Source organism: Cygnus atratus, chromosome 16, assembly GCF_013377495.2.
Source record: "Cygnus atratus isolate AKBS03 ecotype Queensland, Australia chromosome 16, CAtr_DNAZoo_HiC_assembly, whole genome shotgun sequence".
Classification (NCBI taxonomy): Eukaryota; Metazoa; Chordata; class Aves; order Anseriformes; family Anatidae; genus Cygnus; species Cygnus atratus.
Genome location: NC_066377.1, coordinates 2062638 through 2085965, shown reverse-complemented (window position 1 = coordinate 2085965; position 23328 = coordinate 2062638). Strand labels below are relative to the sequence as shown.

General features: G+C 50.2%; 1 protein-coding gene across 1 annotated transcript; it reads left to right on the top strand.

The window, feature by feature from the left end:
• The first annotated feature begins 10938 nt into the window (after positions 1–10938).
• Positions 10939–11937, top strand: NPBWR2 (neuropeptides B and W receptor 2). Its single transcript, XM_035548424.1, has one exon. The coding sequence runs from the start codon at positions 10939–10941 to the stop codon at positions 11935–11937; it is 999 nt and encodes a 332-aa protein (XP_035404317.1).
• The last annotated feature ends 11391 nt before the right edge of the window (positions 11938–23328 follow it).

The following is a 23328-nucleotide window of genomic DNA, read 5'->3' as shown; positions in this document are numbered from 1 at the left end:
TATTAATCTCTCACTGACACAGCCAACAGCCCCTCCTGCCTGGCCCTTGTAGGTCACCCCCCAGTCCTGGCTCCCAGTCAGTCCTTGGCAGCAGGGTGGCACATGGCACTTCATCCCGGTTCTCCTGAGCCTTCTCCTCCCCAGCTGTCTCCAGACAGGCTGTGTGGGCACTGCCTGACGAGCCAACAGCAGCAGCATTAAAGTGTCACCTTGTTGACACCGAGGTGCATGTCACCATGTCACATCAAGTCCCACGCAGCCTCACAGGGATGCACAGGGCTGTGACACCAGCACGAGCGAACCCAACCGGGGGCACCCAAAGGGGTGAGGTGGGACCCAGCCCGAGGTTGGGGCAGGAGCTGGGATGTGGGGTCCCTGCCCCACTGCCACTTCTCCTGCTGGGTCCTCAGGAGCTGCTCCTGGGCTGCTCCGAGCACAAGACATGCTTCTCCCAGGAAATATTATCAAGCATCCGAATGGAAACCGGTCAGCACGCAAGGAATTTGTGAACAGATTAAAGAGAACAAATCCACAAGTTTTTCATCATGAGCTGTTTGCCCAGAGGCGCAGCTCCTTCCTGAGCCCTGCAACACCACAGCACAACGAACAGCCAGTGAATTACTTCACATTGTGCTTTTCTTCCACATCACTGCTGCAGGGTAGCTCACGGGTGATAAATGCACACTGGCCAGAGAAGAGCATCCATTCACTGCTGAGCCCCGCGTGCTGTTACCAAGAGGGCAAAGGTTTGTTGGTACCAAAGGTGCTGGGCAATGCTGCATCCTCAGTCCCTGTGAGGCAGGGAGGTGGCATCTGCTGGGGACAATGCTGTAGCTTAACACTGACTTAAATACTGGAATGTCGAATTCTTTTGATTTTCTGTACAAGACAGTGGACATTTCTAAGAATATGTAAATTGAAGACTGGATTTTCCAACCAGTGGACAAAATTCCATAAGTTATCATTGACAAACTCCTTTGTTTTTACCTGTATGCCATCGATGAACACACTCACAGGTGAGGCAGTGTCTGCAGCTGAAAATTGGAGCTAGCAAGCCACTGGATGCACAGCAGCTCTCCATCCACCTCCTCTTGCTGATGGCCAGGAGTTCCTCCTCATTCCCAGCCTGAACAGCCAGCTATTCCCAGTCATCCTTCAGCAAACAGTGCTTTTCATGCTTAATTTGCTCTCTCTCTCTGGTATGCATCTGTATACACAGAGTGCCAAGGCACAGACACTTTCATGGCTGTGAGTTATGCCATTTCTCCATGCTATTTCCCTCCAAGATCATTGCATGGTTTGGTTCTGGCTCAGTACTTGAAGCCTTGATACCACAGTCAACAGCAGCTTTCCTATCAATTTCCAGGAGGCTTTGGATTGAGGCCATAGAAAGGAAAATACAGCAAAGAAATTCCAAGCAGAGGCTCTAGGAAAGTTAATAAAATGCCTCATGCCTGTGCTTGCTGCAGGGAAGGATCAGCTTTCCTGTTTAGTGCTGCTTATTAAGTCATTACAAACAATTAAAGCAGCAGAGAGGAGGAAGACATAGCTGTCATCTCCAGCTCCCCAGCCTGCCTCTCTGCCCCCGGCATGAATTTCATGAGACACAAATCTCCCAGCGGGAACCTCTCAGCAATTGATTTCCTGCTTGTGAAATCCAGCGGGAAGACATCCTGGTTTTCCTGACACAAAAAAAAAAGGAGATGAAAGGGGAAAATCTGCCTCGGTTTATTCTTTCCAAGCAGCACAGCTGCAGTGACAAACCTGCCCAGCCAGGAGGCCCTGGCAGGAACAAACCACAGCACCCATGGGACCCCAGAGGGCAGGAGCTCATCCAGGCATGTCTTTTCTCTGCCATTTCCCCCAAACAGGTGATCTCCCAGCCCATTTTTCTCTTTAGCTATTCCGCCTCCCTCAAAAGCTGCGTGCCTGGGATTGCTTGGGAGCGAGTCAACAGCTCCATCACAGCTCGGAGCCTCGAGAAGCAGCAATTTGAGCAAAACACCCAACAGCCAAGACAACGCAAGGCCGCTTATCAACCCATTCCGACATCTCCTGGACTCACTTGAATGTTCAAGAGTTAAAAAAAGCCATCCTGTTTTCTAAGAACAGGCTGCACGACAGCAACGTAGCAGCCTGAGATGCGCAGCAGCAATAAAAGCCTGGTGCGCGGGGAAGGAGCCGGCACAGCAGCACATCAGAGCAGCTCCATTACTGACAATGCTGCCAGCTCAATTGCTGCTGGCTCGCCATTTGGGTCACTTTTGTTGCTTTTACGTTAACTATGTGTCTCACGCACCGTAATTGTGTTTTCCCTCCCTGCGACCACATGAAAAGCATCTGCCGATTGCCTGTCTTTCTCCTACCTTACATTTTTCGCCCTATAAAACGGGTAAAATTGAGCTTGCTTTCACACTGGAAACAAGCCCATAAGCTTCTCTGTGGATTTCAATACAGACAAAATGATGAAGTTTCCATTATTCAGGTGCCCCAGGGCAGCAAGGAAAGGAAAAGCAGGGACAGGAACACCAGGAGCAGCAGTCCCACAGAGCAGCACAATGGAAAATGCAGGGTGATAAAAAGCCCTGAGGCTTATTTTCCTTCATCACCGTGGAGCGAGAGACCAGAAATAATTATTGAGGAAGGCCTTAGTGCTTGTCCCCAGACACAGCCTGTGTGCAATTGCTCCCTGAGACCAGGTGCATGGCACTTCCCGGGGTTTTTTTTCCTCTTCTCACTTCCTACAGCATTGCTGCAAGGCCAAAGGGCTGTTGCAGAGAGCAAGTACCAGAGAACCAATTGCACCATGAAACGAGAGGACAGCAAGGACAGCTCTCCCTTTGAGGAGCTTCCTACAGCAGTGTTCTCCTCTTAACTGTTTGACAAGTGGCTGCTGGCAGTCTCCCAGACAAACATGTCCCTGCACTGCAGCTGAGCTTTACCACTTGAGCTTCCTTGCATCAGCTGAGCCTCCTGGGTGCTAACTCCAAGCACACATGGCACAAGACATGCCATTGTAAGGTTTTTTACCATGGTTTTTGCATGAGTCTGCCTTCCCTTGTGCTTGGAGGGAGCAGCACACACACTGTTAGCCCAGCTGCTAAGCCTGCAGCCCAGACAAGCTGGCATTCGCACCACAAGGACTGATGGTTTGCCTCTCACACCAGTTTCCCTCCAGCCCAGGATACCCCCCAGCCCTTGCAGGGCTGTAGCAGGATCCTACCAGCTCCACATCGTATGGAGCAGACCAAGGAGAGCTGCAAAGCTACTCAGAAAAGAGAGATGTTATTGCAGACCTACAGCTTCCTCACCTTCACCCTCTTGGCCATATGTCAAGGATGCTCAGTCTTAACCCCCCAAAAAGCAGCACACAGAGGTTGCAAAAACCTCTATTCCTGCTCACTCCCAGCTGCTGCACAGTTCTGCTGAGCCCACGAACCTGCCAGGGAGCAGCACTGCCAGCCCCTGAGTGCAGCAAGGAGTTCATCGCATCCTCCCGGTAAATTAGGATGTTCTGGAGGACAGACGAGTAATTGATTGCTAAGTAACCTGCAGAGACATGAAACCGCTCAGCAGTTATCTAGTACTCACTAAGCAACACAAAAAGGTTATTGATGCAGTTGGGGAGTGTTTCTGTACGGTGTGCGCTCCCGTAACTCCTGACATCCGAGGCAGAGAATCGCATCACTTAGCATTTACAAGCAGCAAGCAATTCTTATTACAAAAATCAGCCTCCTGGCAAGGAGCCTCGGTGAGAGCCTGCAGAAACCAGTGGGAATGGACCGCTTACAAGGAAACCCTTTTTGTCCACCTTCAAGTGAAATTGAGGAGCCAGATCTCACAAAGCCCACATGTGGTCTGTGCCAGTACAATGACACTGATATTACTGAGGATCACTGGTATTGTGAGTGGAAAGATTTATTTGGTCCTAACACAGCCCTCCAACACAGAATGTCTCCTCCTGCTCCATCAGCTTGTCTGGAATTACTCACCTGGCAGGAGGCCTGGCCCCAGGGAGCTCCGTGCTTCAGAAACTGTTCTCTATGGAAGAGAGATTTGGTGTTTTCTTCCCCCCTGCTTCGCCTCCACGAGAATCTGAAACACCTTCTGTAATTTGATTGCCTAGAATTGAAGTTGCATCAATAGGATTTCAGTCTGGGAGCAGCTTTCCCCACACACATACAGTGTGCAAACACCATGCTGCGACCTGGCAGCTTCATTTCCCCAGGGAATTTGATTTTAGGGGTGGGGGTTGCTTTGTGGCTGCCTGGGATTTGGGGTCCAAATTAAGCTTAAAGGGAGATGAATCAGGTCCTACTGATTTATGTTTGCCGCTCGTTTGGTTATTTCTGGCACACATACTAAAATTATCCCTACCTTCAGTTGCTTGGAGCCAAATGCCTGTTACATCCATGCCCCATAGGGGGCAGATGAAGAGGGTCCAGAAGCCTGAAACCTCAATCCGCAGCAATGCCTTTGGATGTGTATATATATATATTTTTTTGTCATTTCACAACACACCATTTCCTACTGAGGCTCGCCTCTGTTATGCAACTTTCATTTGCTCCATCTCATGCTGAAACTCAACAAGGATCATGCTTTCAAAAACTGAATTATCATTAGCAGGTATTTGGCTACACAAATTGCGATGACCTAGTCAGGCAGGCGCAAGCTGCAGAAGTGAGCTGTAATAAATTATTTTAGTTCAAAGCCATAGAGTAACATTTGACTACACTCAAATCCAGCCTCCTACTTCCTCCCACCCCCTCCAAGTATAATTGATGGTATCATAAACTATAAGATAGCCTGCTATCTTGGTTTGCCTGAAGAGCATTCATAGAAAGGTGCCAGCTCTGTGCAATCACCCTGGAATACGTCGTGCCAGAAGACAGATTCCACACTTTTTAAAAAAAATCTAAACAATGAACACTGTACAAAATATTAAAACATTTTTCTAAAACATGGTATTAACATGGAGATGAGTCATTTCACTGTCATAACACCAGTGGGGAAGGGGAGCTGGAGTGAACAAAGCAAATTCATTCAGCAGCAATTTGCACTCCATAACCCTCTGATGATTAGCCTTTTAGGCCAGATGAGCTCCACTACTTAAGCGGAAGAGGTGACACATTTAGCTGTTGCTTAGAGATATTGGAATATATTGCACAGAGCCTGCTCCCCAGCGAGCATCCCCAAAGAGCTCTGTGCTGGTTTTCTGTGGGTGCATTAACCCCGTCGCAACGCCTTGGTTTGCAGTCATGCAGCTCTCAAAGCAAGACCAGGAGTGACAGGGGGTGACCTCCCAGAAGTGACATTTTAGATGTTTTTAGAAAAAGTCAAGGCAGCAACTTGTACCACCTGAAAGTGGCTCAGAGGCTCCAAGGGCCATTAGCAGCTCTGCAATAAGCAGTTTAATAGCAAGTAAATGAGGTACAGTTCCTGCACGGGGGTGCTGGTGTGCAGAGCAGTACCAAGCCAGCACACGTGTCCTGCAGAACCCCAGGGCTGCCAGCAGCAGGTCACCAGAAAGTGCCTCGTGGATGAGGAGCCAGGAGAAGAACAGCAAAACTCTACCTGCTCACACCCATTTCTTTTCTACACACCAGTTAGGACAGTTAACCTGCTTTTATTTCTCCTTTTGAAGTAGGATTCTGGTCCTTTTAAAGTAGGGTCCTTATGCCTTGCTTGCTACCTCTGCAAACCAAAGGACTGTGCTGGAGAATCCCCAGATATCTACGTTGTGCATATCTGCTCTAACAGCTGGGAGGAAAACGTAATCCTGTTAACATTTCAGTGGTAATTGGTAGGTTCAAGGGTTAGCAGCATTCCAAGATGACTGCGAAAGCAAGCAATTAGCTGTACCCTGGAGCACCCCAGCACACGGCACTGTCACTCGATGTCTTTTACCTCGCAGGTACAGGTCCTGAAGCCAGCTTGCATGACAGCTGTGACTCACATGGGCTGACGGAAGAAACCTGAGATAGGGAACAGCGAGAGCTCAAAGCCCAGAAGATAACTCCCATCCTGCAGAAGATTTGGGGTTTATCAAGAGCCGTGAGGAAGCTCCTGGCCATGGCAGCCCCGCAGGAAGGAGCGGGCAGCTCCAGCCGCCCACCACCTCCCGCTTCTGTGCCTTCTATCCCCCATCACCACTGGCCTGAGGAAATTACTCACACAGCATTTATCTTAATCGCTCCCCCGCAGAGGCAGCTATGGAGCAGTTATTGATATATCCCTCACCTGACAAGAACAGGCCACTTATAGGACTCATTACTCCTTTTCTTTTTCCAAAGCACCTCCAGTAGCACTTGCGTTCACTCCAGCTTGCGGCAGGCTGCATGTCAGCAGCTGCTGGATCCATCACAATCGGTATTCACCATTCAGAGGCACTTTCTTGACCCCCAGCTCACCAGTTTCCCAATGGAGATGTCTGCTCCATCCCCCAGCAAAACCAGTACCCTCCACCTGGCTCCTAGGGATGTCCCACGAGGTGGGCACCATCACCCACCCAAGCCAACCTGGCTCATTTTGGCCCAGAAGGGTTGGGAAGCTGCTACAGATGTCCTGGATCATGGTCAAGGGCAGAAACACCCAGCACATGGGTGACAAGTAAGCCTGGATTTCTCCCTTCCAGCTCACTCCAACACTCACCGACTGCTCCTTTGCCAAGCCAGTGCCACACTGAGGAGGAGCAGGAGGTTACTGGGGGCAATGGTGTCCAAATCCCACAAACACCCAGGCAGGCACCAGTGCAGCTCAGGACAAGCAGCTCCAAGGTGTCCTACCATAAATAACCTCACACTGTCATGGCTCACCAGAAGCCATCGCTTACAGATGATTTGACATAGTCGGTTTGGGATATTAACCTGCAGTGCCACAGCACCTCATACAAATAAATCACCCTAATAACCAGCGTCTGCAAGACAGTCAGCAGAGAACATTTTGTTTTGGTGAGCAGCGTATTGATTGCACATTTGTGTCCTGGAGATGAACTTGACTCTTTGAAAGCAGCCGGAGCCCAGTGGAACAGGATCTTGTCCCCAACAGTCCCTCAGAGGGGAATTGAATCCATCTTATCAGGTCGGGAACAACCCCAGTACTCTTGGTGGCTGCAGGAGCTCCAGTCTCACCCCAGGGCTGCTGCTGGGCAGAGGCTGAGCCCAGCACTGCACAAGGCCTCCTCTTCCAGAGCTGGGAAGGGAAGCTGTCCCTTCAGGTATCCAGGAAAGCAGGAGTAATCCAAATCCACACCTGGTCTGTGTGACTACACCCTCCCTGCAAGCCCCATCTTTTCAGACGCTTTCTTCATCACTTTCTTTCCCTTTGCACCACTGACTCAAGCTGCACGCTATCAACATGGGTTTCAAGAATTAAAACCATCTCCATCACATGAATCTGACAGGGCAGAAACCCTGTCCCTCTTACACCATGCTGGTGACAGCGCTCTTTGCACAAGGACACATGCAAATAGCTCAGAGGGAAGACGCAGCTTGTACCCTTTGTAGCAGCAACTTGAAATCGGTACTCGGTTTCAGGGCTTCGTGCAAAAGCCAATTCCAAGGTAAGAATGAGGGGAGTGAAAGGACAGCCTCTCAGCTCTCCCAGATCCCTGTGCTTTATACTGGAAAATAGAAGGATTTTTATTGCAAACACAATCTTCTGCCCTGAGGAAGAAATCAGGATCACAATACTTCTACCCTTTCAATAGCAACAAGCAATACCTCTGTGCTCACACCTCTCTGCATCACCTTAAGGTACAATTTGCAAGAGAGAAGGAAATTTCACTGGCCTCTTCCCCCCGTGGGATGTGGTCTGCATGCAAGGGACACCCTGACTGTTCACACTGAAAACAGCTGCTCTAAGGTCAGACGGATAGCGTGCACAAGATCCGCCGTATGGATTTTGCTTTGAAAGGCTTGTTCAGGCTGCCAGCGTCTTTTCTGGGAATTAATTTGGAAGCAAACAAGTCACGCCCTGTAAGAAGAGACGGTGACACTGTCAAAGCTGCGTCAGCTCCTCCGCTCCCCTCCGTCTCCCAGCACTAATGGGGCTCCCCCTTGTCTTCATCCAGAGAGAATTGTTCCTCAAAGTATTGGAAATGAAGTGAGCCATAACTCGTAAGGCAGCAGCAGGTGCTCTCTAATGAGGGCACCGTGTATCACAAGGAAGATCAAGGTCAGAGTCCAAGGAGTGGGACCAGGCTCACCCAAGCTCATCCCCAGGATGCTCCCAAGCAGCCTCGCAGTGTGGGTAGATCCAGCCCCCAGGTGATATTCCCACAGTGACGGGCTCACCTGAACATCAGCTGCACCTGCAGGAGCCCTGGGCATCCAGCCCTTACCTGCCTGCACATGCTGAGCTCAGATCTGGGCAAGTTTGACAAGCTCAGGTTCCTCCTGTTAGAAATATTTTCCCCCAGAGAACCTCTGTGCAAACAGTAAATTTGACATTTCATTCTCCTGAAGTTTTCTGTCTTCCAGTATTTCTTTCTCCTTGACAATGACAACTGATTCCCCCAAAAAATGCCTTCCCACTGCAGACCCATCCAAACCCAGCTTCCCCTACAACTACTTACGAGAACTTCCCCAAGAGAACATGAGGGCAGCTCTAGGGGTCTATGATCTGAAGTAACACCCCCATCATTGCTGTGGATACTCTGTGGGCAAACTTCATTTTGTTTAATTATGCCAAGGTCTAACAGCTGGTGGAATTTTGGTAGAGATACAGAAAACATCTGCAAGAGCTGTACACCAGGCAAGGAAAAAAAATCCCTGCCTGCTGAAAAGTCAGTTATACCCACGGCCTTTAAGGAGGTACTTCTGAGTGCAAAGCGTTTTGTTCATCCCAGTTACTGGTGCACAGGAGTCTTGCCAGAAGAGGTTAAACACCCACGGAAAAAGGAACAAAGTCAAACGCAGCCCTTGGCTGCAGGGCTCGTTGAACCAGTGACCGCCTAGTTCAGGAATGACACCGCACGCTGGCAGGCAGAGCCCTGCTGGATGCCTGCACTTCCTCTCCCCTGGTTCTAAAACAAAGGTCAGGCAACCTCCAGCTGGGTGCTGCATTTAAAAGACTAAAGGAGAACCAAGATGACCCTCGATTTCCTTTTTCCTCTTTTTACAGGGACATGAAAAGGAAGGGATCTTATGCTGTTCCTGGCTTTGTTATTTAACCTGAGTGTGTTTCTGCCAGGCTTTGCAGGACCCCTGCACCTCACCAAGCACATCCCAGGATTTAGCTGCATTTCCAAGAGATGGACCCAGCTGGGGGGACGTCAGCTGAGCTCCCCCGGAGCAGCTGAAGCCTGCAGGGATCTGGCAAGGTATGTCTGTTTATTTGTTCATTATGAGCTCTGTAATGGTGTGTACCCTCCTCCCACTCCCTCCCTCCACACACATTTGTGCATCTTCCCTGGTTAAAAACAGCCAGTGCTCCCTGGTGAAACATTTTAACACACACACCAGCACTTCACACATCCCTCACTCAAACAGCCACAGCGTGACAGCCCTGGGTGCCGCCTGTGCACCCCAACCTCTCCCCCATTCCCGAAGAGAGCCGCCCTGGTGCAACAGCTGCTTGCCAGCATCTCCCTCGTTCCCCATTTAAATAGCCCAGCACAGACAGAACTTTCTCCCCCCCTTTTTCCCTGGTGAGGAGGAGTGCTAATTACTCCGACATGCGATGCACACACAGGCACCATGTTGATATGATTGCAAGGACTGGTAACGTCAGCATCCCGGGGACCCTCCTCCGGCTGGGAGCAGAGGGAAGAGGCTCAGCCGTGCGGAGCAGCAGGTGCCGGAGGCAGCCGGAGCCACTCGCCAGGTAAGGGGCACTCCAAGCCCAACGCTGCTCTTCCTGCTCAGTTTCTTGCCGTGCCACCACTAGCGGAGCAAGGCACTTCTCTCTGCAGAGCCTGGGGACCAGTTGCCAAACCTTTGATCTTGGCAGGGGTCGGCTGTTTGCTCGCTTCCCTGCGGAGGAATTCTCGGAAGCATGGGTCAGGCAATAGCAGTGGAAGCTGCGAGGGAGGTGTAAACAGATAGGGGGATTCTTGCTTTGACTCTAAAGCAGATTTGCTTTCAGGGTACTCCCCTCCTTTTCAGCCTGGATAGCCCTGAACTTTGGAGATTCACAGGTTTTTCTGTCTGTGACAAGTTTTGTGTACTGCCACAAATGCATGCAGTGAGCATGGTCTGATATCATAACCTATACTCAATTTAAAAAGTTACTTTAAATGTGGGTTAAGCCTCTTTAACTTAGTTTTAGAAATATTCCTTCAACTCTGTTTTTTCACCCTTCCTTCTCTTGATAGGGGACCCCTGGTGTGAGGGGCAGCCACACCAGAAACTCCCTCCCTGTGTGTGCAGTCTCAGCCGGAGAAACAAGTTTGAAGTCCCCAGCACAAAGAAAGGCATTAATTAAATACAACAACGCTTCTGCTCTGACATGGAAAAAAAAGCCCTGCAAGTGGGGGAGCAGCCAGCCCTCAAGTGCTCCAAGGGCTGAGAGAAGCCGGCCAGGCACAAAGCTCCCTCCCTGCCCTCCTCACTCCTGCAACCCCCAGGACTTGTGCTGCAGATGCCTGAACAGGAGCCACTTCACCTCCCCAGCAGAGAAAAGCCACGGCTCACCTACATCCTCTCCAAGAGAGGAGAGGTTCGACTTGCATAGGGAGATACAATCCTTATTTGCTTTGTTCATGGAGCCTTCTGCATCATTCAATTTTTTTTTTTCCCTGCTCATTTCAAAAATCTGACTTCTCCCATGGTAGCAAACAGAGGTAAGTGAGATTACCCATGCTGCCTCAACTCACTTTTTGGAAATAACCTGATTCTAGATGGTAGAGCAGCTTTGTACCATACAGGATAAAAGGTTCTCCCTCCTGGGCTAGCAAGGCTTTCAGTGACTTCAGAGGGCAGCCTGTGACCAGCAGGCATGGGGAACAGCTCTCTCTGGGATGGTCTGAACAGCACCTGCAGCAGTGCAGGCAACAGCTGCTACCCGGACAGCAGCATGAGGTTCAACTTCTCCTTCCAAGAGCAAGCAGCCGATTTCTATGTTGTCCTCCCTGTGATTTACTCCGTGATTTGTGCTGTTGGGCTCACAGGCAACACCGCTGTTATCTATGTGATCCTCAAGGCTCCTAAGATGAAGACTGTGACAAACATGTTCATCCTGAACCTTGCCATAGCTGACGACTTGTTCACACTTGTCTTACCCATTAATATTGCTGAGCACCTCCTGCACTACTGGCCCTTTGGAGAAGTCCTCTGCAAGGTCATCTTGTCCATTGACCACTACAACATCTTCTCCAGTATTTATTTCTTAACTGTCATGAGCATAGACCGGTATCTGGTCGTACTGGCCACAGTAAAGTCCAAGAGGATGCCACATCGTACGTACCGAGCAGCCAGGATCGTCAGTTTGTGCATCTGGATCCTAGTCACCATCATAGTTCTTCCCTTCATCATCTTTGCTAATGTCTATGTGGATGACCTGGAGATCAAGAGTTGTGGTCTAAATTTCCCCAAGCCCGAAAGGTTTTGGTTCAAAGCCAGCAGGATCTATACCCTCATCCTTGGCTTCGCCATTCCAGTATCCACCATCTGCATCCTCTACACCATGATGCTGTACAAGCTGAGGAACATGCACTTGAACTCTAACGCTAAAGCCCTGGACAAAGCCAAGAAGAAAGTCACTATCATGGTCTTCATCGTCCTGGCCGTGTGTCTCTTCTGCTGGACCCCCTTCCACTTGGCCACCATCGTGGCTTTGACCACTGACTTGCCCCAGACCTCCATGGTCATTGGCATATCCTACTTCATCACCAGCCTAAGCTATGCCAATTCCTGCTTGAATCCCTTCTTGTATGCCTTCCTGGATGACAGCTTTCGGAAAAGTTTCCGGAAGATGCTGGAATGCAGAACTTCTTAAGCACGGGGCTGGGGCTCGCAGATCCCTTCCCTCCCATGGCTCTGCAGGGGCTACTTTGCAAACTTAGGGGAACACTTAATGAATGCACAACCGTTCTCTTTAGTTTACATGTATGTGTATGTCTATCATCATTCCCAAATTTTGTCCTGCTTACTTGCCAGTCTTGCATTTTCCCCTCTCCACATCCCCAAACATCTCAGAATCGCATCGCTACGTTCTTATTTTTAATCACACACCCCAAAGCACTAAGGACAGAACTTCCCTTTCAACAGTTTGCTTCTGCTCCATGGCAGTCCTTTATTGCCATCTGCTGTACAGCACAGAGAAGCTGAAAAGCAGCTTTCAGATTAAGGGGTTGTTCAGTTCTCAATAGCTGTGGTATCTGGGGGATGGTTTGATGCAGCAGAGCCAACACGCACTTTGTGTCATAAAAAAACAGACAGAGGATGCAAGATGAGTATTTGGAAGAATATTTCATGTTCACATGTGCACAGGTGTTACGGCCTTGTTTTTGACTGAGGGATGTCTATTGCACTCCCACAGCCAGATTTCTTCTTTCCTGAACTGGTAACACAAGTTAAATTTAAACCAAAAAGCAAAACCTGTGTCTTAAAAGTGATATCCAACACTGTATAAATATTTCAGCAACTGTAGTAATTTGTGTTAGAAATTATTTTTAACTAATTGTTTCTGTTAAATGTCAAATACATATTTATTTAAGAGTGACTGATGAAATAAACTTCATGGGGAAAAAACTGGTCCCTCTTTCTCTGAAGAAACCCTGTGCTACTTGTCCCACATCACTGCTATATGCATTGCATTTTATCTACTGTAAAATCAGAAGTTACCAATTTGTAACAAATCAGGTGTTTTGTAAGCCACAAACAAATCAGGTGTTTTGCTGCCCTCACCATGGCTTTCCCCCAACCAGCTCAAAGCACAGGTGAATATCAATCCATATAACATTAAATACTTATAAATAGGTACCTCACTTGCCCCAAAATACCTGTAAGCTCTTATCTGTGCTTCTAGACCCATGCATTAGCTTACAGAAAAGTTTTTATGCACATTTGTGGCCAGCTTGCAGCACTCAAGCTGTTTCAGTGTTTCCCCTGCTTACAGGTCAGGGAGGCAACCTGCAGGACATGGTACAACAGGGGCAGTGGTGTAGCCACCAAAGCACTTTGTTAAGTGTGAGTGGAAATTTTCAACTAAAGCAATACCGAAAACCCACTGCAGTCATCACCACCCTAAAAAACACCTGATACCAGCCCTTGTGCTAGGGCAGCAGGCCCAGCTGAGCACAGCACTCACTGTCCTGGAGGGCTGTGGTAAGGGGCCTGCCTGGGGCAAGATTGGTCTCACACCCCTTAACCTCCCTAGGGGTCTATATTAACTGTTTTAAATTAAAACTTGCAAAATAAGTTTTTCTCAAAAAAACTCAGGTCTCATTTACAATGAGACACACTTAAGCTTTTTTTTCCCTGTCTTTTCCTCATTTTCCCTTCTTTGGCTTGGGACAGGGAAAGCTCCCTGGCCCCAAAGGCACCAAGCTGGGCCCTGACCTGTCTGCCCCCCGCCAGGAAAGCACAGAATGGGTGAATCAAAAGAATACGGGATAGAGACAAGCTACGGCACACCTACCTGAGTCCATCCACAAGACAAGATACCAAGAACGTAGGTTCTCCCAGAAAACAAGGATGAAGAGGAGGGTGCACCCCAAGGTCCATCCAGGAGACCACACTAGGAGGGAAGGGCTCTGGTGGCAGCACCCAGCTTAAATGGGCTCCTGGAGAGGGTGGGGGCCTGGGGCAGCCCCCAGGTGAGGCCGCTCAGGGTGATTCAGGCCTGTGAGTGCCCTCAGGGCTCTGGCACCATAATTAGCAGCCTTTGATACATCATAGAGGCAATTCTGTGTTTCCCTTTTAGAAAACCGAGAGAGATTTGTGAACATGAAGTCATTTGTATTGCCTTCTCCATAATAAAAGCGTTAATTTTGGAAAAATTTGGAGGGTTGGGGTGACGCGGGTGGTTGATTCTGGGCAGAAAGCTGGGGGCCGTGTCCCGACCACCTCCCGAGCGCAGGAGGCGGGTGCTGGCAGCAGCAGGGTGCTGGGGTGCTCCAAGGCCCCTGGGAGCAGACACAGGGCACCACAAGCACCTGGGCTGCGACAGGCACCCACGGCTTCAGCACGGCTGCCATCTGCTGGCAACAGGCTCCGGAGGGGGGGAAAAAAACCTCGGGGTCCCCAAAAGCTGGCTCCTGGGGTGCCACCGAGCACCTGGCTTCTCTGCTTAGGTCCAACGCCAATGCTCGTCGGCGTCAGGTCTGCAGGAAAGGCAGCGAAGACCCTGTCGAGCTGAAATCACCCTCGTTCAGAGCCAAGTGTCATTGATGGAGCTTTTTCCCTTTCAGTCCTGTTTCACGACAGCCACAAAATCAGCATGGCTGAAGTTGGGGGCACCTCTGGAGATCGCCCAGCCCGACATCCCCCGCTGAAGCAGCCCCTGCTGCAGGTTGCCCAGGGCCGTGTCCACTCCAGTTTTAAATATCTCCAAGCATGGAGAAGCCACAGCCTCTCTGGGTACTGCACCACCCTCGCAGCAGTGGTTTTTTTTTTTTTTTTCCTACATATGAACAGAATTTCCTGTATTTCAGTTTGCACCTTAGCCTCCCGTCTGAGCACAGCCGAGAAAGGTGTGATCCCATTTTCTCCGCATCCTCCAGCAGATATTTGGCCGAGGGGTCCCAGCGGTCCCATGCTGTTGTCAGCATCCTGCCTGCAGCCCTGCTTTTCTCTGTCAAACGCTCGAGGCAGGAACCTCAGCTCCTCTTTGCTTCCATGGAGTGCCCAAGGAGAGGAAGGGGTTGCTCTGACCGAGGTCTCCCCCATGTGTAGAGGATGTCCTGCTGCCACGGGTGCAGGAGATGGTGATGTGCATGCCAAACAGCGCCCTGTGCTGCAGCAGCCCCGCGGCACTAAGCGGCACTCTCCGCTTTTCTTTGCAGCTCCGGCAGCTCCGCAGCACTGCTGGGCTGCACGCAAGGGAGCTGCCTGCGAGGCTGCGTGCTCGGGCAGAGCCTCTGAGCACGCACCCGGAGCCTGGCTGCTGCTGCTGCCGCTGCTGGGAGAGCAGAAATCAGGGCGGAGGGGACATTTCCCTGCTCTTTGCACAAGTTCACCCTGCAGAAAACCTGCACGCCTGCTCATCCGTCTGAATCAGGCTGGTTTGTTGCAGGCAAGCATTAGCCGTGCCTTGAACACTGGAGGCAGGGAAATAAATGCCCTTAACAAGTCACCTAATAAATCCCCTGCTATCACTCTGCTAACCCAAGCATCCCTCCCAGGGTCCCCAGGGTTGCAGGGGGCTCCACCAGCAACCCTCCCTCCCTTCCAGCCCCTTCCAGCTGGCCGTGCATCAAGCAGGACAGCCGGCTCAGCCCCAAAGCCGAAGATGAGCTTCCTTCTGGGATGCCTGAATGAGTGCAAAGGTGCTGGGCAACCTCGCAGCTCCCTGGCTACAGCAGGAGCTGGGGGCTTTCGGCTTGTTCCTGCGTGCTGCAGCAGGTGGGGGAAGGCAGGGGCTCCTGCCTGCCCCCCGCCAGGCAGGACATCAGGACATCACCTGCCCCTTGGGGACTGGGGGACTGTGCTTTGTCAGCCTCAGGAGATGGAAAAAGATGCGTTTTCCACCCCAGAAACAGGAATTAGGGCTCATATTCCCACCACAGACTTTAAATGCAGGCACCTGAGACATGGAGCGGGGATCGGAAATCACTATTGCTTTTTAAGTCTTCATGCTGCAGCAAGAAATTTTTTTTGTCTCGGTCAATTGTGCTCGCTGGAGTTGTGCCGTAGCTCCTTCCCCTGCGAAGCTGTAATCCCCTGGTACCTGAGCAGTCTCGCACCGTCTCCTGCTGCTGGTCACGATTTTGGGTGAGAAATTAAATAATTCTCCAGCGAGGAACGAAGGCCCAGCTCTCAAGCATATTTAGATTAAAAAAAAAAAAAAAAAAAAAAAAAAAAACACTGAGAAGAGAAATTAAAAATGGATGAGCAAAAACTCTATGTAGAGGAATACAGTAGATATGAAGCAGAAGGGTCTGTAGCTGATACTGTTAAAAGCCATCCAAGGGAGATAATTTGTACAGCCTGGCTCATCCATAGCATTTGCATCCTGGGGGCCCCTGTGTCCCTGTGGATAGGGACAAAAGGTGCTGATGTGCCACCAGCCCCCGATGCTCCCACTGCAAACCCAAGGAACCAGTGAGCCCCCCACGTCTGCTGCTAGTTTGGGGAGAAACGAGCCCAGTTTGATGCCTTCAGAGGGTCTCAGCTCCTCGAAGCTTGGCGTTCCCACCCTCAGCTCGCTTGTGCTGGGCGGACAGGAGGGAAAGGAAAACACCAAGTGCAGTGGCAGTAAATATTGCCAGGAGTTTCTCACTGGCATTTGCTTTTGGTAAGTAAAGATGCAGAGAGAAAGATCAAAGCTGTCTGAATAGCTTTTAATTATGAGCCTCAATTGCTCTATTTTCTCTCAGAAAAGTATTACAATTATCTAACAAAGCTCTTTGAGTGGAATTAGGCACTAGCCCGAAGCTTCAAGAGCTGTTTAGCGGCTATTTTCCCTTTAAAAAAAATAATATTTGATGTCTAGATAAAAAACAGGCACTCCTATAAGTGCCTAAAGCCAAATCCAGTGCTCGCTGCATAAAGAGGCAGCTGGAAAGCTTTCCCGGAGTGGAGGTGACCGTGGCTCTGGTAAGCCACCACCCCCAGCCTGTGTCCCCTCAGCACCTCCCGCATGGCGACAGGGAGTCCCCAGGGAGGGCAAAATAAACCACAGCTTTGTCCCAGCAAAAGACCTTTGACAGCTCCCAGCAGGGACATGTCCCCATTTTCAGTTCCTCGAGCTGTAATTCATTTCTCGCTCTTTCACCAGGGCTTCTGTACATCATCATCTGCCCCTGCTCTGCAGCTTTCCCTGGACAGCTCACGGCTGAAGACCAAGGCAGCTCGGGAGTTTCTAAAGCCCAAAACATCCCCTGGACAAAATTCAATAAGGCAGATGAACAAGGAACGCAGAAAAAATAAGGATTCGGTTTCATAAATTTAACCTTCAAATGAGATCAGAGGCTGGTAATTAATAAAGTCAGATTTCAATGCAATGAAGTGTCCCAAGAGACCCAGCCTGCTGCTGCCTCATATCGATGCGATGGATGCGGGTGTAATTACATTTCTCTGCGCTGTGCGGTGGAGAAGGGCAGCTCTGTGCTGTGGGCTGAGTTCAGCAAAGCTCCTTCCTTCCAGGCTGAGCAGGAGCCAGGCAGAGGAGGCTGGTGGCTGCTGCTGGAGGAGCAGGGATGAGACAGGTCAGAGCCTCGCCAGGCTCACTTCCATCCCTAACACACAAGGCAGTTTTCCAGGAAAACACATTGAAGCTAAACCCCAGAGAAGATGCCAAAGCAAACTGTGGGGAGAGCAGCCCTGCTTGGCTTTCCATCCCCTCCGACCCACCGCCGCAGGAATGCAGGGAGCAGGGATAAACGCTAGCGCCAGAGGTTGGGCTCGTTTTCTGCTCTTTTAAGCTTAATCCCCGGAGGCGAGTGATTATCTCCAGGAATTTTCTCTGTGGTTAAGCAAAGCAAGAGCAGTGCAATGCCAGATGAGGGGAAGTCCAAAATACGTGAACAAATGACCTGTGCATGTGGAGAAGTTGCCATTAATGCCTAAAATTGAGCAAACGTTAAACAGCCGAGTCACAACGCAGGATTCATTTCATGGGGGAAAGTAGGCTGAAAAGCCATTAATCTTGATTACCCATCGACTACATGGCTTGTGTTTTTGTTCCTCATCACTGAGTGAATCAGCATGGCATGGTCCTTTCAGAGCACTTATTGCACATGGCAGACTGAAAACACACACAAAAATCGATGTTTATAGCCTGGGTAGAGCTTCTGCAAACTTTGCCGGGTCTCCTCTCTGCAGCCAGCAGAAAGGTGAGCTGTTGCAACAAAAAAAAAAATACAGTTTGTGGGAACATGCTAATTCTCCCAGCGGTTTCCTTGGGAAAAATAAAATAAATAAATAAATAAATAAAAATCAAGCTTCCTGCTTAGATTCTTGCCAATTCATCCGTCACCTCACCGTGCTCAAAATCTGCTGTTTGGCAGGGCTGGTGCTGCTTGGCTCTTGGCTCCCGAGCATGCTGCCAGGCTGGATGCCAGTGGTGGATGCATGCAGGCAGGAGGGCTCCTTGCAGCCCCCCAGCCCCACGGGAGCTACAGCCCCTTGCACCAGTAACATGCACTGGAGGAAAAATGCCTTTTGCTGCATTAATGGACAGGCTGAGTGCTCCCAGAAATTGGTGCCAGCAAGGTCTCTGCAGGCCGGATTTGCCACCCAGCTCCTAATACTGCAGGAGGAGGCAAGGATTGGGGAGTAAAGCAGGAACAAGCAGCGAGGACATGCATAACACCATAATGGAGCCACAAATGATCCAACCTGCACTTTACTCAGGAGCATCCCAAGCAGTGCCAGCAAGGAGCAAGGGGATTTGCTTCCAGTGGCCCAACCAGCAGCTCAAGGACAGAGGAGCAAATACCCTGAAAGCTAAACAGGAGAGGCATTCTCCTAGGGTGAAGGTGGTCCTAGCTGGTTTGGGGTATTATTGTGCATTTTCTACTCCAGGGAGTGAGTTTTTTTGGTCGCTGAAGCAGAAACCTTGCCTGCGGTTGGAGAGGCAGCGGCTGCTCGCAGAGCAAGGCCAGGGAAAAGGCGGTCTGGGTGCCCCAGGCTGCCGAGAGCCCACATCACTCCTTCGCTGCAGACAGCTGGGACTGCGCTGCTTGAAGGGAGAGAGAGAGCAAAGTCAGTTTACATGGCTGATTAACATCATCGTTGCCAAGATACATAACCATGTTGTTCTATTTATTGATCACTTCATTCTGTCATGCAATATATCCAGGCTTCAGGGTAGTGAGAAAAGGAACAAAGGGAGTTCAGGAGCTGTGGGGCTCTTTCTGAAGTGTACCGACCCCATTAGCAGTCCCTTTGCATGTCTCCTCAGTGCTCAGAAAAATCCTGAAAGTCCTTCTTTTGGAATGAGTCGTGGCCTTAACATGTATGTTATTACGTATTTTAAGCAAAGGAGGCATGTAGCACTGGTGTAAATGAGCAAGGCAGGGGCATGCAGCCACTCAAAATGGATGTGCATCAGCTCAGACATGGCAAGGAGGGGCTACAGATCCTCTGACATCACCTTCCACCCCCAAAAACCCTATGCCAAACACCAATTGGCATCACAGCTCTTATTTCTTATAGCCCTTATATCTCTGTTCCTCACACAGCACCATGACTCTCCGGTTACTGTCCGATGCTGAAACCTCTGGACCCCATTTCATTTTCTCGCCCTTACTCCAGCCTCGGGGCACGGCTCAGAAGGTTCGGGTCAGGGATGTGAAGCACCCCGGAGGAGCAGGGGCGAGCCCTGCAGCGCTGAGTGCCGGCACTGCTCGTTCTGCACAGTTCTGCACGACGGATCCACACGGAAACTCGGCGTGGTGGGGAATGCACCATCAGGGTACAGCCCGGGAGCCTTCCAAAGGAGGTTCTCCTTGCCGAGAGATTCTGCTCAGACATAAATACCCACAAAAATAGCCGAAGGGAAGCACGGGGAGATGAGTGGGAAAGCAAAGCAGAGCGTTTCTGGCACAGCTTGCCTTGCTGCCAGGCTTCTCTTCTGAGCAGGTAGCAAGGGCTGCGCCAGCACCAGCTGCTTCTGCAGACCCCCTGCATTAAAACGAGGCGGCTGCAGCAGCACAGCACACCCACCTCCCTACAAAGCAGCACGGGACGGGAGGCATCCTGCTCCCAGCACCCTGCGCTACCCAGCCACAGCACCCCAAGTACCCAGCGAGAGATCAGAGCCCAGCTCCAGCTCCTTAAGGAGCTAACAAATCTTCCTCTGGAGGGGAAAATAAGTAAATAAATAAAGAGAGAGACATATTTACAGTCTAGCTCCTCACAAAAACACTTTGGATATATAGCCTTGGCAACCTCTCAGCATTAGATAATGTCTTTATCAGGGCAAGAGTGGCAGACGGTGAAGGGCTTTGCGGCTCCCAAGGGCAGTGGGCATTGGGAGGGTGACTTCAACTGAAAATTCACCTGGCCCAGAGACCCTCAGTCTAATCTGCAGCTCAGTAAAAGATAGCTCTGCCCCTCCCCAGGTAAGTTCTTCCCATGGCATAAAACCACCTGAACTGCAGCGAGGTGCAGATTTGGCAACTTATTGCTGCTATTAGAAATTGTGGTTCGTACTGGGGGAAAGTTCTCAGCAGAACAGCCTGGGCAGAGGCAAAAGGAGACGTGGCACCGGCAGAGCGAAGCATCCCTCAAAAGCCAGAGCTTTGCCCGGAGGTGCCGGTGCTGTGAGCCAAGGGGAGTCCTTGGGGAGAGCTCGGCTCATCCCTCCCTGGGCCTCCACAGCCAGCAGCAGCAGGGAGAATGCTTAGGACGTTAATAAATTCCATAACACTGAGTAAAGTGCTTTATTTTATGGCTTTGCCATAAGAACTCACCCCTGGGTACTTATAATTAACTGAACTAGAAAAGCAATAAAGATTTCAGTGTGTTTCTTTTTTCTCACCAATTTTTTTCTCTCTTTTTTTTTTTTTTTTTAAATCCCCACTGTTAATAAAGAAACCTCTGCTGATATTTACCTGCCCGGATAGGAATATTGATCTCCATGCAGAGAGAAGACACTTTCCTTATTGCACGTCTCACTAGATAATCCATCTTTTCAGGCTGCAGAATACTGCTTTGGCTTTGTTTTCAGAGCAGTGCTGTAATTCCCTGTCCTGCACGGTCCTGCCCAGCCCTGTGTACCCAGAGAAGAGGCAGCAGGGAGTCGGGAAGGGCTTTTTCCAGGCCTGCACCCCAGGAGTTGGTGCCCCACGGGACCTGCCTGTAGTGGAACCCAGAGGTTGTGGGGTGCGGGCAGCTCGTGTCCCTCTCCAACCACCCATTTTGTAGCTTCTTCACATCTTCTGCTTCCAGGCTGCCTCCAGACAAAGCCGGCGTAATAAACATCCCCTCTGACTTCAGTAAAAAGGGACTGGGTGCTTCGGTGGTGTTGCATGCCCTCAGCAGTGATTTGGGTGGAGAAATAAGCCCACGTGCAGTCACCCCAGCAAACAGCCCGCTGATCCGTGCACTTCAGGCTTCCCGACTCCGCATCATTCCAAGTACACGGGGTTTTTATTTTCCTTTATTAAAGCACACAAGTAGCCACCCAGGAAATTGTCACTTACACTGCAGTAATTGTAAAATCATATCAACACAACCATTTCAGAGGAGAATTAAAGAGCCTGTGCTCCAGCCGGCCAGCCGATCACAAGCCTTTAACTCTGTAGGCACAGTACAATAAAGCTTTTGCTTCCAGGTTTTGTTGTTCTTCTCATAACAAACTCCACTGAGCATTGAACAGAATGCCTAAACACGTTCACTGCAAGGGCCACAGAATTACCCAAAAGCTCAGTAAACACACATTTATTGGGTACTTGATTACGCGAGATTGTTGCAGCATAGTCATTATAACAAAATCCTTATAAAAAATGCCAAACACTGGGATATCTTCAGAGGACATAAATCTATTTAAAAACGCAACCAGGAATTACAAAGGGAGCGTGGCTGCTGCTTAGCCTGAACTAAGGAGCTCCCTCCTGCTCCTTCGCAGCTCTGCAGGCGGAGCCCAGCAGCCGTGTCCCAGCTCCACGTGCACCCAGCACCCCGTGCCCAGGTGATGCTCGATGCTCATTTTATCACAGGCACGGATGCAGCCTGCCAGCAGCGCGGTCCTGGGCAGTCTCCTTTGCATGCCCGGGGGCTGTACGAGATTTCCTGGTGAGTGCAAGGGAACAAACATCCATCGCAAAGTGCTTAAAGTGCCCAGAGCTCCTCCTCTCCCTTGGTTATTCAGGGGAAGTGCTACTTGTAAAGTTCTCTCTGGTACCCCTCCAGATTCCCAATCAAACGCTAAACAGCGTGAAAATCCTTTCAGCTTGCACAGTTTGCAAGGGGTCTGGGTCCTATACATGGGACACTGGAATTGCATCTATAATTTATATTTTAAGCCCAACCATAGGGGAAACACTCTACATAGAAATATAACATTGGATTCTTCTATACAGCATATATAAAGAACATGACAGCATCAAAATATTGGCAAATCAATACATTAAAAATACAGAATCTCATAGACCAGAGCACAAGAAATATATATTCAGGTGAAATCTGTACAGTTTGGCCGATGCTGCTGTTTCACGCCTTGGGGCTGACTTCCCCTCTCCATGCAGAGGTCGCTGCTCCACTCCCCCATCAGCACCACCAGCCACCACTCCCCAAGGCTTCCTGGGGCTGTTGTGCTACAAAAACACTAGTCTGCTGTCCCTGCCAGAGCAGAGGGTGTTCAGTGGTTAAACTCTTGGGGAATACTTCCCGAATTTCATTTCACATCAGGCTTTGGGAGAGGAAAATCAGTCTGGTTGGCAGGAGGGGTGGTGCCTCAACAGCGTTTCCCCAGCTCTCTCAGCATCACGCGTGTCATTTCGATAAAAAAAATAAACTGCTTTTTGTATGGTCTGTACACTGTTTATCTGACATGGAGCGGGTGGGACTGTTTTAGGCTGCCCTTCACACCAGAAACACCCGTGTCTGTTGGAGGAGCTGTCGGTCTGACGCTCTGAGCTGGCTTTCCCCTAGACATGAGTACACGTGTACATAGGCCACTTCATTCCTTCCCCCTCTCAGCGAGGAGGGTCACCAAGGCATGCTTGGCAAGCCAAAATCCTATGCCACAGCTGTACCCATAGCAATACAGAGATGCTTACGCGTATATACAGACATTCTGTCCATTATTACAACAGAAATACAGTGCTAAAAAAAAAAGCGATAGCAGCATGTAAACGAAGGTGTGTTCATTTCAGCTGTCTTTTCTTCCTCCTCTTCTGAGCTGTGCTCATGGGCTTTGACAGCCCCCCCTCATCGCCCTGCTCGGGCGGAGGATTTTGCCGCAGAGCTCCATCCCCAGGAGCTGCCCTTGTCCGCCCGAGGCTTCGAGCCCCGGCTCGCAGCCAGGCGCTCGCCTGGCTCCCGGCAGCTTGAATTTCCCTTTCCGCCAGCTCTGCTCCCTCCTCTCCCTCCCCGCAGCCTTCCCTTCGTGATGACTCATCCTGGAGACGATCTTGGGTTTGCTCCGACAGCCGTTGCCCACTTTGGCTTCAGCAAAGTCTAATTTCAGAGCAGTGCCGCAGGAATAAAACCGCACACGAGCTACCTGGTGAGCCACACGAGCTGACAGTCTTAACTCAGGGAGGAGAAAAAGAAA